This window comes from Grammomys surdaster, unplaced genomic scaffold (genome assembly GCF_004785775.1).
Source record: "Grammomys surdaster isolate TR1022 unplaced genomic scaffold, NIH_TR_1.0 62, whole genome shotgun sequence".
NCBI classification, from domain to species: domain Eukaryota; kingdom Metazoa; phylum Chordata; class Mammalia; order Rodentia; family Muridae; genus Grammomys; species Grammomys surdaster.
Window position 1 is genome coordinate 21091047 of NW_021604564.1, and position 16893 is coordinate 21107939.

Below are 16893 nucleotides of genomic sequence, written 5' to 3' on the forward strand. Positions count from 1 at the left end.
TTTTTATAAGTTATCATGGAAAGTAATAGTCTTCATTCTTGCACTTTACATACATGTCATTATGCTTTGTTTTCATCTGTTTCACTACTACACTACCTTGTGAGATGTAAAACCATGCCAGGAAGTTTGGTAAGCTAGAGCAGGTTGAGACCCGGAGACTCGGTGGGCACACACCTGAGAATTAGGCGACTCCCCTCTCCCTGCCAGATTCCTGGCCTGGAACGTGTGCCATGCTCCTCATATAAAAGAAATGTGTCCTATGGTCACATAGGCCCAAAACAAGAGTTCTCCATGCTAATGAGGTACCTAGAGGTCCAGAGGCCTTAGCCAATAAGCTTCCCCTCCCAGACATTCCTCCCTGCAAAAGGTGTTTAATCTCAGGTCTACCCTGAGAAGTAGGTATGCCATGGTATGCATCCATTTTCTACCATGAACAGCCAATAAACTGTTTAGAACCATGCACTGTCTCGTTCATCAAGATCCGCCACAGGCAGCCATGAAGAAGGTGTTTGCCTACAAAGCCACAGTAGAAGGCCTCTCTGCACTCCTAGGCACAACTGCCGCCAAGCCTGTCTCCACAAAGCTAAGGACAGTTACCGCTGGGACAAGGCAGAGCTCCCCTTTCCCCCAGCCTGTCCCCAGATGCTATTCCCAGCCCGTGGGCCCTCAACTCTATTCTTGGCTCTTCCACGATTCTCAGCTACACCTGGATGTCTAAGAGTCAGAAAACCCCACAGCCCTGGCCTCGTTGCAGGCCCGGGGACCCCCAAATCAGCTCCAGCTTTCCCGTATCTCAGACTGTGCTTTCCCACATTTTTATTGGCAGTATTTTAAAAATACTGCTTGAAGTATGTGGAGTTTTTTTCTGTAGTACATGATATACTTTTGTGTTTCTAAGTTGGAATTGTCTCTGAATAAGTTATCTTTGTAAACTGTGTTTCTATATAAGAGATCTGATATCAAAACCTTTAAGTAGTATTTGTGAGATAGAAAATATGTGATTCCAAGTTAGATAAAAGCTACAAAGACACATGAAAATAACAGTTATTAGGCTTAGCAAACCTACACCTTCATTATGATGGCCGTGCGCGCGCGCACACAAATATTAAAATTATTAAGAAGAAAGGACACACTTTGTGAATATATTATCGTTGAGGACTTCATGGCATCAGGATGACTAGGACTTGAACGTATTCTACTTTCTGATCATAGAGCCATTCCAAAAGACAGAGACAATATGGGGGAAAAAACATCAAAAGGAGAAAGACATGTTAATTTGTTGTGATTGGCGTAAGAATTATGGGAGCCTAAAGAAAGTTAGGAACACATGCCATGGCTGTTGTGAGGAAGGTGGTGTAGACATGAGTGAAGATGATGAGTTGGATCATGAAATAGCACAGGTGCCCTTGACAGTTAGAAAGACACTGAGAACGCACTAAGATGCTGCTTCTCCCAAGGAACTCAATCTACTCTACTTTGTGACATAAATGTGGAGTTAAGTAAAAATTATAGCAGAAATGGATATTTTTAACACGTCACATTAGAAAGACCAGGTTTTTATAATAGTACATCAAGGAAAAATTATAAATGAGAGTTACTAAGAATAAGAGTAAGAACTAGAGAGATGGTTTAGCAGTTAAGAACAGTGACTGTCCTTCCAGAGGTCCTGAATTCAATTCCTAGCAACCGCATGGTGACTTACAGCTCTCTGTAATGATCTGATGCCCTCTTCTGGTGTGTCTGGAGACCGCTACAGTCTGAAGATGAACTACAGTGTACTCATAGACATAAAATAAAAACAGTAAGAGTAAATACACTAATGTGTGTGGACTAAGTTGAGTATATTGCACGTTGCATGTACTCAGTAGCTCGTTCTTCTTGGTACTAGGGTACACTCAGACAGCTGCTTAGTTGAGAATGTAGCAAGGAATAAAGAACAGAATATGGATGGAGGGCCAGAGTTGCTTTAGAAAAGGTAATTCAGAGAATGGTAACACCAGAGAGCTATGGCTTAGAATTGAAATGATGAAAAACAGTAACAGTGATTTAACGTTTAGAAATTGCACTGAAATGTAATGTAAACATCATCTGTTGGAATGAGTTAGCATGAGGCTTCCAACTGTGGCAGCAGAAAAGGCCTTATTTGAAGGAAGTTAAACTATCTAAGAAATATTAGTAATTTATCTCACTTGAAACTTTGGTGGCAGCTGGATGATAAAGACAGGAAGAAAGATGGAGTCATTGATAGCTGACTGCAGAAAGGATGATCACTAATTAAGACTGGGTAAGAAAGGTTATTGCGGATTCCAGATATGAGGTAGAAAGTAGGACCTGATGATGAGCAGAAGAGAGGAAAGAGTAATGCTGTAACTCTAGAGCAGAGTTGATAAGAGAGGGAAACTGCAAGCATGCAAGTAGGCACTTAGCGTATAAGACACGTGCAGCCTGCACAGGCTTACGAGGGACTTATGTTCTGCCGCTACTCATAAATCCTAAGAATGTGGGTTCCTGTCTCTTCATGCATACTATTCCTTTTTTTCTCTCAAACTGAAGATTGAATTGCCATTAAAAAAATATTTTACTGGAGGTTTTCTTTTTAATACACAAAATATAGTCAAAATTTTTTCTGATAAGGAAGCTGTTCTAGGCCTTCAGTATTTAACCTTTTCTAGGTGGGGAGCAGCCTATTCCTCTCTGGAATGAACATGATGGAACAACAGATGGAGATAAGCTGAAAATTCTCCTCTATTCCCTGAATTTACAGTTTAAGGTAAATTTCTATAACAGTGATACTTTTAGAACCAGATTTCTAATTAACTAGTGTATATTTTATATGGAAAATTTGTATAATACATAATTGCAAAATAGTGAAAATAAACTATATTCTGCTTGCTCAGGGAAAGCTTTAATGTTTGAGTCTTCTATCAGTCCTTGTTATCTCTTTTTTCTCTTTCATATTGACACTGCTGGGCTTTGAGCCTTAAGAATTTACAGCAAGCCTTCACTGAACTACATCAGTAGACCTCAGTTTTTTAAGGGCAAGCATCAGGCTTCCTACCTTCTTTCCTTCCTTTTTCTTTTTCCCTTTTTTCTTTTTTCCTTCCTTCTTTTCTTTTTTCTTTTTTTTTTTTTTAAAGACAGAATCTCAGCTATGCAGTCCTAACTGGCTTGCTGGAACTCACTATATAACCTAGGCTAGTTTTGAACTCAAAGATCCAATTGCCTCTGCCTGTCCAGTGCTGTGGTTAAAGGAATGCACAGCATCATGCCCAGACCTTCTATTACAACTACTGCTATAATAATAGTAATAATGATAATAATAATAATAATAAAATAATAACAACAATATTATTATATTAGCATGTATTTTGAAAAACTTCTATACCCTTCTGTACTAGGTTATTGAGATCAGCTTTATCTTCTGAAAGCTGTATTATGTTCTGTAATTTAAACAGTTTGTTTAGCTATGTTCTAGTGAACACTTGATATTTCTAATTACTTTTTATAATTTACTCTGCAAGAATATTTTTGAATAATAATATTTTAGGGAGGCTGTGATAGAATGCTTGCCCACATGTACAGTTCTCTGAATGTAGCGAAGCCATGGGTTCTTCCTCAACACCAAAGGTGGGAGGACAGGGCATGGCCAAAGAGAAAAAAGAAAAAGCTGTAATACTTTAAATCTTAATTATCTCTTGTAAAAAAATAAAAATGCTAAAACAAAATTTATTAACTATAGCATCCTAGTATAATGATTTAAAGAATGTGTGCCTTGGACATCCTGTATATGCTTTAAATATGTCTTTTTGTCATATTTCAAAAGATTGCATTTGAATGAGTCTGCGTTGGTTTCTTATTTTCCTTGTAACATGTAATCGCTAGGGTATTCAAGTAACAGCCACCACACCTTCAATGAGAGCTGTGAGATTTGAAACTGGACTGATTGAATTGGAACTTTCAAACCGACTTCAAACCAAAGCTTCACCAGGAAGCAGCAGCTATCTGAAGTTATTTGGTAAATGCCAAGTGGACTTAAATCTGGCATTAGGGCAAATTGTCAAACATCAGGTTTGTACAGAATATAATGTTATTGGCACTATTGTCTGTAAACTAACTTATGTGTTATAATTTTAGAAATATTTAAGTTCCTAAAATTTTTATTGTAAATTCTGATGAAAACTTACTTAGGCCTTTACAATTTTACCTTGCCATTTCTTGCCATTTCTGACTATATACTCCCTATTACAAGTTTGTGCAAGAGCAATCTCATGAGACCTAATCCAGAATCTGTAGAAACATTTGCTTGTAATTTTTCAGTTTCTTTTTTTTTTTTTTTAAAGATTTATTTATTTATTTTAAGTATATGAGTACACTGTAGCTGTCTTCAGACACACCAGAAGAGGGCATCCAATCTCATTATGGGTGGTTGTGAGCCACCATGTGGTTGCTGGGATTTGAACTCAGGACCTCTGGAAGAGCAGTCAGTGCTCTTAACCGCTGAGCCATCTCTCCAGCCCAATTTTTCAGTTTCTTAAGCATTATTTTTATTTCAATGTCTTGCGCTTTTATTAGTTAATTTGTAAAGTATTAAGTTCACACCTTCCCTATAGAATATTTAAAATTTTCAAGTGTAATGTTAAATATGTAAAGTTTTAAGAAAAAGACAGCAACCAGTGTAGTTCCCTGATCAAGTTTCACTGTTTATCAGAGATATTTTTTGTTGTTTTAATTTAATTTGGGTAAATATGTCTTTTTAATGTCCCACCTAATTTTGATTTGAAAATTCATTTTTAATTGCCAGTTTTAAAAAATCAGTGGCTACATTAACTATTTCAAATTCTTATTAGAATTACAAAACTATTTTTTTTCAAATGGAAACATATTTTGAGAGAAACCTTATTTATTTATTTCAAACACCTAATATATCACTAGGCTTACCTCTGTTGGGTAACTGTGCTTGATAGCTTTACCACAGAGCTTTACCCAGATCCAAGTTTACTTTTACAGAGTTCTTCATATTTTATGTTAATTTTAAGTATTTATGTTACAAAATATAAGGGATCTATCATTTAATGGTTGAATTTGGTATACTGTAGGTGTTTTGGAGAACAGTGGTATATAATATTTTAAATTATTTTGGTAAAATTTTCCATTGTTTGACTTTATCAAGTTTTGAATTTTATTTTAGGTTTATGAAGAAGCTGGTTCTGATTTTCATCAAGTTGCCTATTTTAAAACTAGAATTGGTTTAAGGAATGCCCTTCGAGAGGAAATCAGTGGTTCTTCTGATAGGGAAGCTGTGCTAATTACCCTGAATAGACCAATTGTTTATGCACAACCTGTGGCCTTTGATAGAGGTAAGTTTAAACCAGCCCTTACTGTCTTCTAGGCGGTAGGCATGCTCAGTATATATCTACCATAGCTTTCCAGTGCAGATGCTTGATAACTAAATGCCTCCTAAATCTGAAATGTGAGCACCTAAGACAAATCTTGCTAACTACAGTTTTTAAAGTCATTTCATATTTTACTATTATTTTGCTTTTGACATAAATAGGATTATTTTATTCCAAGTTCCAATCTTAAATGCTAAGTTTTTTGGTTGGATTATCTACCCGTTTATATTTTTGACAAACATTGATTTGTTTATTCTGAAAATGTTTACTGTGTGCTGGCTAGAAGTGGGATACAATGGATAACAGGATCAGGGTTCCTGCCCTCAAGTAATGTAGTCTGCTCAAAAAGAGTTCATATAGACTTTAAATGACTCAGAAATCTTTTTTCCTCTATATGAAAGAGTCTGTATCTTCCTTTGCTCTTTATAGGAGAAACAAATTCTTTAGTTTCAACTTAGAATGTAGAGGTCGCCAAGGAGATAAGCAGATGAGATCAGCTGTTACTCATTTTCTTGTCCTAGGGCTAGAACAATCCTACATACAATCCTACATACAAACATTTGCAACCGGAGAGAAGTGAGTGTTTGTGAGCACAGTAGTGTAAGAGAAGATAGCAGCTTTCAGAAAAGAGTGAGAAAGAAGGCTGACTAGATAAACAAACTAATGTTTACATTCTTTTTCAGAGGCACTTAGGGGATACTTCCTAATATGTGTAAAATTTCAGTTCTCAGTGGGTTTACGTCCACTATTAAATACTGTCCTTTTGGCAATGCTGCAATAGCTGCTTCTTTTTTTCCTGAGCTCTTTGCTCATGCTGCATATCTCCCATTTCAGTAGCCTTTCCTTATCCTTCTCCAGGTCTTAAAACACTCTCAACTGGTGTGTGGTACCATTCTTGGATTTTCTCTTCTAGTGGTTCTCCATTTTACATTCCTAGACTTCCATACTGTCTTGAGATGAAGATTTTCCTTTGCATGTTTTTCTTACTAACAAACTCAAATGACTTTGACCATTCTAAATCACATCCTTTTAAGATATATGCCTAGCATTGTATCTGTGTCCTTAGAAACGTTTCAAAACAGTAAGTACTTATTACTTGATTTTCTGATTGTGTGATAAAAAACTGTGAACAAAGGTACTTGTAGATACAGAGTTTATTTGGGCTTAGAGTTGCAGTAGGATAGTCCATAGTGTCTGTAGAGGCATGACAGCTGGTAGCCACAGCAAGAAGCTAAAAGATTGTCTCATCCACACTGAGGAAAGCCCAGAGTGAACTCTAATGGGGCAATGCTATGAACTCAATCCACCCCCAGTTGCCTGTTTTCTCCAGCAAGGCTTGTTTGTACATTTCCTATAATTTCCCTCAAATAATAACATCAGCTGGGAAACAGTGTTTAAATGCATTACCCTGTGACATTTCTCAGCCAAACCAACCCAAAAGATAAACGGTACAGTTAAGGCCAAAGACCATGTTTGTTTGCATTTATTATTCTAACCAGGACCAAATGTGTAATAGGAATTTTATAATATTGAATGGATAAATGGACCTGGGTTTTCTTTCTGTTGCTATTAGGCAGTTGCTTGCTTTCTGTTTCTTTCTTTTCTTTTTTCCATGAAAATATTAATTGTATCATTTTAGTGTCATTATAATTCTAGCCAAAATTTTCTGATAGTAGTTTATATTAGAAATTATTATTAATTATCAGGATTTTATAGTAGTTGGGATTTACTAACTGTAATAAATCACTTGCATCATTGACTTAGTTTTCTTTCTGCCTGTTCTTAATTTGCAAAAGCTGTTCTGTTTTGGCTGAATTATAAGGCTGCCTATGACAACTGGAATGAACAACGAATGGCTTTACATAAGGATATTCATATGGCTACAAAGGAAGTGGTAGACATGCTCCCTGGTATCCAGCAAACATCAGCCCAGGCCTTTGGGACTCTCTTCCTCCAGCTAACTGTGAATGATCTAGGAATTTGCCTCCCTATAACAAATACTGCACAGGTACAGAAAAATCAAGACATAGGAGGCTTTATTCCAGAATTGAAAGCTAGATATTGCTACTCACCATTCCTGTGAGTACAGATTATAACCATTTTAAGTAGAGGTGTTTATAACTTGAGCAAGGAAGAACTCCTAATTCTTACTTTTGCAAATAAGCTTCAGAATCTTCTTATTGTTTTTTTTAAAGTAAGAAATCTTTGGATTGATCTTTGTATAAAGTGGAAACAAAGGGACATTTCAAATGTACTTTAATACCCCCAACTGTAATATGGCAAGGAATCTCAGTTTGCTAACAAAATGTAGTATGAATATTAAATAATGACAAAAGGATGCTGTTCATAGTCTAGGGCCAGTTTTCAGGAATGCGTTTATACTTGAACTTGGAGTTAAGTAAGAAAATGCTGTCTGCTCTTGTCAGACCAAGAAGAAATTGTTGTAAGAATCACATGCAGAGATGTCTTATTGTTACAGTTTTCCTTCATTGTCACTTTTAATTGCTTAAAGGTTCTGGCAGAGATACTAATACTGACTGGAGTAAACTGTTAAGGGTTCTGTTTGATAGAACAGAGCTAAGAAAAACTTGGAGTTCAAGAAGTACTGGTATGTTGTTTGTGTCCAAAGAGTTGAGATGTGGCAACTTTTTAATGACATGATAAGAGGGTTCAGGAAAGCTACACACAGAAGAACTGACTATCATAGTGAGAGTATTCCCATCTCAACAGGGGCTAGAGAAAAACAGATATTAGCCCTTTGCATATTAAAAAGGAAAAAGTACATAAGGAAAATGCATTTCATTTGAGTATTGTTTAAAACCTATTTGCTAAATTGCTTTATATTGAAGATTTCTGGACTTAATTCTTTCTAGATTTTTATTATGAATATAAAGATTTCTAAATTTTAGGAGCCACCTGTTTGGAGAAATGATGCAGCAGTCAAGAGCACTCACTGCTCTTGTAGAGAGCCTGGGTTTAATTTCCAACACCCATATGGTAGCCCACAACCATCTGAACCACTCTAATTCAGTGGATCTGAAGCTCTCTTCTGATGTCTGTGGGCACCAGACAAGCATGTTGTGAACATATGTATAGGCAAGCAAAACATTCATACACAGAAAATAAATCTTTAAAAAACATTTTAAATTCACTTTCTGCCTCATTTCCTGATGTTTCTTTAGTCTAACCACACTGGAGACCTGGACACTGGCTCTGCTCTAGTGCTGACCATTGAAAGTACTCTCATCACTGCATGCTCCTCAGAGTCTCTAGTTAGCAAAGGCCATTTCAAGAACTTTTGTATTCGCTTTGCTGATGGCTTTGAGACATCGTGGGATGACTGGAAACCAGAAATCCGTGGAGATCTAGTAATGAATGCTTGTGAGTCTGGTTTATTTTCTATATGAGGCTTACAATTATAAAAATAAAAAAATTGAAATGTCTCTTGTTGAAAATTGAAGGGTGTTCAAATATAGGAATGCTTTAGAAATGAAATAAGCCTTTTTGTAGTTAAAGGTAGCAAAATACATCTGTAAAAAAGTATAACTTCAGCCTTGTAAGGCAGAGAGACTTATACACATTTGAAGTTTTGCTCACTTGCCTGGTTTTTCTTATAGTTGAATGACCAAGTAAACCATCCTTGTTCCATAGATCTGTAAGAGAGTGGTAACTGCAAGACCCAACTCAATAAACATAGAATAGATTGTAAATCTACTGAACTAGAATTTCAGCTTTAGTTATAGCTGACACAGTAACAACCCATCTACATAGCCCAAGTTTCTAGGATTTGAAAGAATCGTTGTGAATTCCTCTAATTCTACTGTTTGTGTACATGATGATTGGAAAGGAGAAAGGTTTGTATCACTTTTAATATCTTTAGGTATCACAGCAGAAATATTACAGAATCACTTCTTTATAACAAAGCAGTGTGCATAGATATAGAATCTTAAAGATGGTGAACTGAAATCTTCAGCTGATCCTATGATGCAAATACTCTTTAGAAGGTGGTTTGCCATCATTGATGTAATTTTCTCCTTCCTGAAAGATCATTATAACAATATTTTTCTAAATTAAAGGCAAAGGTTAATTTAAACATGATTTACATTGAGTGTGACATTTTTGTTATCCATGCACTAATTAAAATAGACTATGGATAGAAAGGAAATAGACCACTTTCCTAGTAATTAGGGAAAAAAAAGATCTCAGAGAGTATATATATAAGAAATAGGCCAAGAACTTAGAATTATGCAGTAATTATTAAAATGAATACATTATTTAATACCTTGATATATATTCTTTTAGCAATAAAGAACCTTGGCATTCTGATCTCTGACATTCAGAATAACCAGATTTAGACTTTGTAGAGCATTTTCTTTTGTAGCTCACTGTTGTTTTTGGGGAAAGGAATTAGAGGAAGAGTGAATAGAGTAATTGTTTTATTAATATGTTATATGAATTCAAAACGATAAATTGGACAAATTGAATAATTTGTAGTTTCTATTGGGAGAGATACTAGTATGTGATTTTTATATTTGGAAGTAGAAAAAGATGACATTGAAATTTTAAAGAGTTTTCATTGTAGTATTCTTGAATTTGAAATGTTATTAATGTAGACTTTGTTCTGATTTAAAAGGTTACCAGAGCCTATCTTAACCAGAAGCCACATCTTGCCCTGTTGTTTTACTTTAGAATTGACAAGTTAGACATTCATACTTTAAGGTTGAAAACTACATTTTTAACAGTTGCTGGCATTGTATTTTTAAGAACGTAAGAGGGCTGGGTGTAGCTCAATTGGTAGAGTGCTTGCCTACCATTCAGGAAACCCTGATGTAGGACTCTAGCACCAAAGAAAATTGGCACAGTAGGCATGTCTGGAATCCCAGCCTGCCATACAAAGAGGGCAAAGGATCTGGAGTTCAAGGTTGTCCTACTAATCCTCAGCTATGTAGCAAGTGTGAAGCTAGCCTGAACTGAAACACGAGGCACTAAGGACCTTTCTCAAAAAGAAAGAAAGAAAGGAACTGATTTTTACTCAGAAAGGACAGTGTGCCTACGTTGGGAATATTTTTCTTTCTAGGAAATTTTCAAGGAAAGACAAACTTATTATCAAAGAACCTAGAAAAAGAAAGTCACTCCAACCTTAAGTGACATATGAATACCAATTTAGAATTCACACAAAGTTATAGAAGAACATTTCACTTAGGACTAATCAAATTTAGATTGATATTTAATTTCCATTAAGGCTTACTGAAAGTAACCTTAATTCTTTCTTTACCTTATTTTGTTTAGAGATGATTTATTTCAAAGACAACATACTCTTCACTAATTAAGTTTAAGGTACCAAGTTAAAAAGCCAGGTGGTAACAACATTTTGCATTTAAAATCAAATATGTTTCTAGGCTTTGATCCAAGATTGTGAGGTTGACATCATAGCAGTCGGCCATTTTTCTCATAATCCTTGGTAAAAAGATAACAAAAGTGACAGATTATCTCTAAAATAATATAGCAGTTCATTGGTTCTTGTTTTGTTGTTGAGAGGGGGTTTCTCTATGTAACAGCCTAGACTGTCCTGGAACTTACATCGTAGACCAGGCTGGCATAGAACTCTCAGAGATCCACCCAAATGTAGTAGTTCTTAATTGTCATTTTTTTTTTCATTGACTTCCATCCTCAAAATATTTATACATGGGGCTGGCCAAGTGTCTCAGCCAGTTAAGGCACTTGCCATTATGCTGATAAGGTGAGTATAATCCCCTGGACCTACAGAGTAGAAGGAGAGAGAACTCACTTCTGCTCTTCACTCATGTTATGGCACTTGCACAAGGTATATACACATGCTCATACATACATACATACATACATACATACATACATATAAAATTTTTGTAATAAAAAAATAATACTCTCTCCAAGGTTTAGTGTCTTGTCTGTAATTCCAGTACTTGAAATAGCCTGAGACTTGATTGTGATTTTAAGGCCAAGCCAAGCTGCATAGCAAGAGCCTGTCATCCAAAAATAGAACCAGCAAAAACAATGTGTGTGTGTGTTTGTGTATGTGTGTGTGTATGTGTGTGTGTGTTGTATATACACGATGTCACAAAAATTGGTGTAGAATCCTAGAGGTTGGTAGAAAGCTGTCTAGAAATGTCCAGGTAGTGTGACTCTAATAATTACATGCTATAAGTAAAGCCAAAACTGTGAGTAAATTGCTAAAATCATAAAATTAAACGCTTCACTTTGTATAACAAGACTATTGAGTCCAAAGTTTGCTCTTTTGTGGGGAGGAATTGAAATTTAGCAGAGCTAGAAATCCTGTTTATATTTATATAATTGTCTTTGGGAGAAAATATGTGGTACATGTTTAATCACAAGCATATTTTTATTGACAACTATTATTGGGTTCATTCTTGTGCAGGTGTAGTTCCAGATGGCACCTATGAGGTTTGTTCAAGGACTACAGGACAAGCTGCAGCTGGTAGGTTCACTGTTCACTTTGAAACAGTTTGGTAAAAGTAAGATGGGAAGTCTCAAACGCTACATTTAGGAGTTGATTTGTCAGTAACTAGGGGGGCTAGTAAATATTTTTGAGTAAGAAATCAAATGGTGATACCATCAAAGAAATACCTCAAGGCAGTAAAGCATAGGAAAACAGCGGGGCAGTAACTGGAAGTGTGGTGGTGTCTCAACCAAGAAGATAGCAGTGTCAGGCATTTATTTCTCATACAATAAAAGTGAACAGGATGCACTAACAGCTTACATTTTCTTAAAGGCTCTATGGATGTTGAGAGCCATAGAAGCTGATTACAACCAGTAATGTTCCCAGTGATCTTTTCTTTTCTTGCTGTTCCTTGACACTCTTCTAGCTGTAGCCTGGATATTCTTCCTGAGTAAGAGATCTCAAGAGACACCTGCCATTCCCAACAACAAGGGGCTAAGAAGTTAAGACAGTTTCCACCAGCACTGCTAGGAAGCTAGGGAGTAAGCAAACACACCTTCTAGGAAAGAGGACACATGTCTTCATCAGTGCTATCTATTTATAAGTGAAAGCAACCTACCGAAACTAGCTTAACCAAAACCAGGATCTTCACAGGATATTTGCAGATGATGTTAAATAAGAATGCTGTGGCAGGGAAGGGAAGAAGCAACTGGAACCAGTGTCTGTCAACAGGGCCCATTTAGCTCTGGCTTTGGCTGCTCTTTCACTGCTTCCTCTTACTTGTTTTGCTTTGCTTTAATTGATGACATGGCTGGAAAGAGCTCATGGCCTCATTTCTATGTTCTCATTTAAAAGAGATCCACCTTTTCGCAAGTTCAGAGAAAGATTTTTGGTTTTGTAGCTTTGATGTTTACTGTGATCAGATATTTAGTTACTTGTAGGTGGTGGATGCAGCTTATAATGGTTTCTGCTGTATCCATGGGAAGGTATCTGTTTGAGCTCAGAGGGAACATGCGGTCCATGGGATAGCCAGCCATGCTGATAGTCAGAAGAGGTACATACACACTGTATACATGGAAACCAACAGAGCAGGTCTCACTGTGAAAGGCATTGGGTGTCTGATATGGCCATCATACAGTTCAGAAGTGCTTATACTCCTATTCCTAGGACCTTGAAAAAATTCCACTTCTTTATTTAAACAGAAAGTAGTAGTGCTGGAACCTGGACACTGAATGTATTATGGAAAATGTGTGGGATTGATGTCCACATGGACCCTAACATTGGCAAAAGGCTTAATGCTCTGGGCAACACCCTTACAACACTGACAGGAGAGGAAGATATAGATGACATTGCTGACCTCAATTCAGTGAACATAGCTGACCTGTCAGATGAAGATGAAGTCGATACTATGTCTCCTACAATCCATACTGTAAGTGCATTCACTGCCAGGAATTTCAAGACTGGATTTTCCTGAGATAGATACCTGATTGCCTTGGGGTTATTTTGTGTGTTGTGGTTGCTGTTGTAGAGGAAGAGAAGAAGGTGGTGATTTCTAGGTCTGCATTTTACAGTGCTGACATGTTTCCTAATAATGCCTTTATGAAATGTGCCTTAACCTCAGTGTAATATAGTAACATTGAAAGTGAGGTAAGATCAACCTATATACACAGAAAGTAGATCAGTGGGTTTTGAATCTGGGGCTGGGAGTGAGGTTTGAGAACAGGAAAGGGAAGGTCTGCTAAAGAGGAACTTTGCTGGCTTGTGCTGAGAGTGTGGTAGTGACTGCTCAGCTCTGGCCATCCTAAAGCCGCTGAGTTACACATTCTAAATGGATGGGTCTTGTGGTCTGAAATCATACCTTGGGAAAGGGTATTACAAATAAGTCTTTCAAAAAGCAAAAGTGTTTATACTGTGATATATACATTTAAAATGTGTTTTTCTGACTATACTGCTTATTCTGTTGTATCAAGTTATTTAGTAGCAAAAATGAAAGTGACTTTCAGATTTCATTCTGGTTTTGATTTGTAAAGAGATTTTATATACATTTATCTGTTGTATCATTAAATAGTTTTGTCTTTAAAAGAAATTTTAAATTAATAATACTGTTTATTATTTAGAGTTCAGATGGAAGTTCAGTAAGTGGAGATGGCCATAAACTCACCTTTGGACAGAGACTTGTAAATCACCTACTAGGCCTGGGGCCAAATCAGCGCTATTCTGTTCCTGCAGAGTATCTGTGTGATTCAGAGATTCGGGGCTCCCCTCAGTCTAGCCAATCCCATTTGAAAGCGTGCAGAGCACACTCATGGGGAAACGTAGGTAGCAACTCAGTAGATACCTTATGAAATGAGGGGCTCAAATCAGTGGAGAATTGCAATCATCTTACTTGTTGTAGATGGCTTTGATTCTTGCATGCTCTCCTTGATCTAAGGCAGTAATTTTTTTAGTATAGATGGTCTGTATGAACTGAAAATGGTATTAACATATGTACTTTGATTTTTTTTTTTTTTTAGGAAGCTATAGATTATCGAAGACAAGGAACATCTTCTAGTCAGCCAGGAGAACCCAGAGGAAGAAAGATTATGAAGCGTCTAGTGGACATCAGAGAACTGAATGAACAGGCCAAAGTAATAGATGATCTTAAGTATGTCATTGTTTTTTTCTTACTATAGCATTCTCTAGTAGTAGAATAATAGGATAAATATTCTTCTTGCTAAATTTTGAAACTTTCATTTTCTCAAAGTGGCCATACTTCATCTTTTCTAGTGTTCAAATGCTTTTACCTGTGAGAATTTTATTCAATCAGGATTTCCCAAAATATAGGAGTTTTGAAATATAATGGATATGACCTTAAAGTTTCTCTGTAAATTATCATGTAATGATATGTATTTTCCACTAATTTGAGTTTTATCCTCAGGGAGAAAAATGACTTGAGGCAAAATAAGTCTTCCAAAATCATCATACATTTTTCTATAGAGTGAATGTTTACTTTTCATGAGATTGCTTGCAGCTTGAGATATATCAGTGAGTAGAGAGTGTAAAAGCATTTCCCTAGATGTTAGTGTGTCTTTTGTAATTTACCAAATATGAGCATTAAGTTTACAGGAGTTGGGCTATCCAGACATGATCCTTGGCTTTCCTGAGAAGTGAGAGGGCTGAGAGAAGCAGTGAGAAGTCACTTGTACTTTCTTGCTTCTTTACAATAACCTCCTATTTTTGTGGGGTGTTTGTTTGTTTGTTTGTTTGTTTGTTTTGTTTCATTTAGAAAATTGGGTGCAAGTGAAGGAACCATAAATCAGGAAATTCAGCGTTACCAACAGTTGGAGTCTGTGGCTGTAAATGACATCCGCAGAGATGTTCGTAAAAAGTTACGGAGGTCCAGTATGCGAGTGAGTACATACTTACGAATCTCAGAAGACTATTTTTAAATGCTTACTTTTTGAAACTTAACAATGAAATTTATGAAAAGCAGACCTGTATATAGAGTACTATTTAAACACTTTGCCTTTAACCACCCATAAACCTCCACAGCAACCCTATGAGGGAGCTTTTTTTCCCATTTTAGAAATGACACAACTGATACACAGAGAGGTCAAGTAATCTGTCCAGGTTTATCTAGCCTCTACTGCTGATGGAGTCAGATTTCAAATCCAGGCGATGGAGCTCTGTACTTAGGCCCAAATTGCTGTGTTTTCCTGCCATTCATGGACTCACTGGCTTTTAACCTCTAGTGTGTGCTCTCAGAAATGTGCAATCTTTTTCCATGTCTTTACCTCCAGTTTTTCAATATATACCTCTAAGTCACAATCTCTCTTTTCTGCTTTTATCTTTTTAATAAAATTCAATTTTTAGAGTAATTTTAAGTTCCTAGCAAAATTCTAGAGAACGTATAGAGATTTCCCTACACACATATATTGTATCAGCCACTCTGAATATTCTCTGTGAGACTATTACACTCACCACAGCTGATGTACCTACATGTGCACAGTTGCCAAGGTTGATAATTTACAAGAGGGTTCCCTGTTGAGGCTGTGCATTCTGTGGTTTCGGATAAACGTATGATGACTTGTATTCTGTGTTAGATACACTCTGCTTTCACTGCCCTAAACCCCCTGTGCTCCCTTCTCATTCCTTATCCTTGACCAGTATTCTCCTTGACAATACTGATGTAAAGTATTGCTCCATTTTTAAGCTCTTCTATTTCTGTCATCAGAATTTTAGTTTTCTTCATATAATAACTCCTGTACACATTTTATAAGATTTATAATGAAATATTTTACTTTGGATTGGGCAAGTATAAATTACATGTGTTTCAAATTTCACATTCTCTTTGTTCGTTGCAAGTATTTAGAAGAGCAAGTTGGCTTTTATATTATTAATTTTATATCCTGTAATTATGATATAGTTGTTTTTAAGTTTCAAGTAGGAAATTCTGTATTTTCTACATAGACCATTGTGTCACATCCATAAGCAGAGGTAACTTTATTTCTTCCTTCCTGATTTGTATTCTTTTAGGGCAGTGTTGAAAAGGAATGGTGAGAGGGAAATAATCAACATACAAGAAGAAAAGGTTTATTTTGGTTCATGGTTCCAATCTCTGTCCCTTCCCCTGTTGCTTTGTGTTCATGGTGGTGGAGTACATCATGATAGGAGGTGTAGCAGAGAGAGACCTGCTCACTTCATGGTAGCCAGGAAGCAGTAAAAGAGGAAGAGAGATACAGCTTGGGGAAGGGGAACACAAACAGAGCCACAGGAGGATCTCAGTATCCATGGCATGTCACAGTTACCTAAGTTTGCAACTGTGATTCACTCCTAAGTTTCAGTCTCCTCCTAGTTGTTCTATTATGGGCTGGGAACAGAGCCTCTCAGCATGTGCCTTTGGGGGATATTCTAGATTCAAGGGGGACTTCCTTACTTTGTTTCTGTTCTTAGTGGGTAAGTTTGGAGTTTTTGACCACTTAGCTCTACAGGTTTTTTATAATTTTTTTCTCTACCCAATTCAACACACTCCCTTCAGGGCTGGGAGATGGCTTGGTGATAAAGTGAACTTGCTACCCAAGCATG

At 36.6% G+C, this 16893-nt stretch overlaps 1 protein-coding gene across 3 annotated transcripts in view; it reads left to right on the forward strand.

Moving 5' to 3' along the window:
- Window positions 1-16893, forward strand: part of Kiaa1109 (KIAA1109 ortholog) — a 189899-nt gene that overhangs the window by 128554 nt on the left and 44452 nt on the right. For all 3 annotated transcript variants that reach the window (XM_028763894.1, XM_028763886.1, XM_028763876.1), the window contains 9 exons: window positions 2673-2770; window positions 3883-4068; window positions 5189-5357; window positions 7190-7401; window positions 8576-8774; window positions 11809-11868; window positions 13032-13258; window positions 14343-14473; window positions 15095-15218. In XM_028763894.1, coding sequence (XP_028619727.1) covers window positions 2673-2770; window positions 3883-4068; window positions 5189-5357; window positions 7190-7401; window positions 8576-8774; window positions 11809-11868; window positions 13032-13258; window positions 14343-14473; window positions 15095-15218 — 1406 coding nt within the window. The remainder of the gene's footprint in view (window positions 1-2672; window positions 2771-3882; window positions 4069-5188; window positions 5358-7189; window positions 7402-8575; window positions 8775-11808; window positions 11869-13031; window positions 13259-14342; window positions 14474-15094; window positions 15219-16893) is intronic.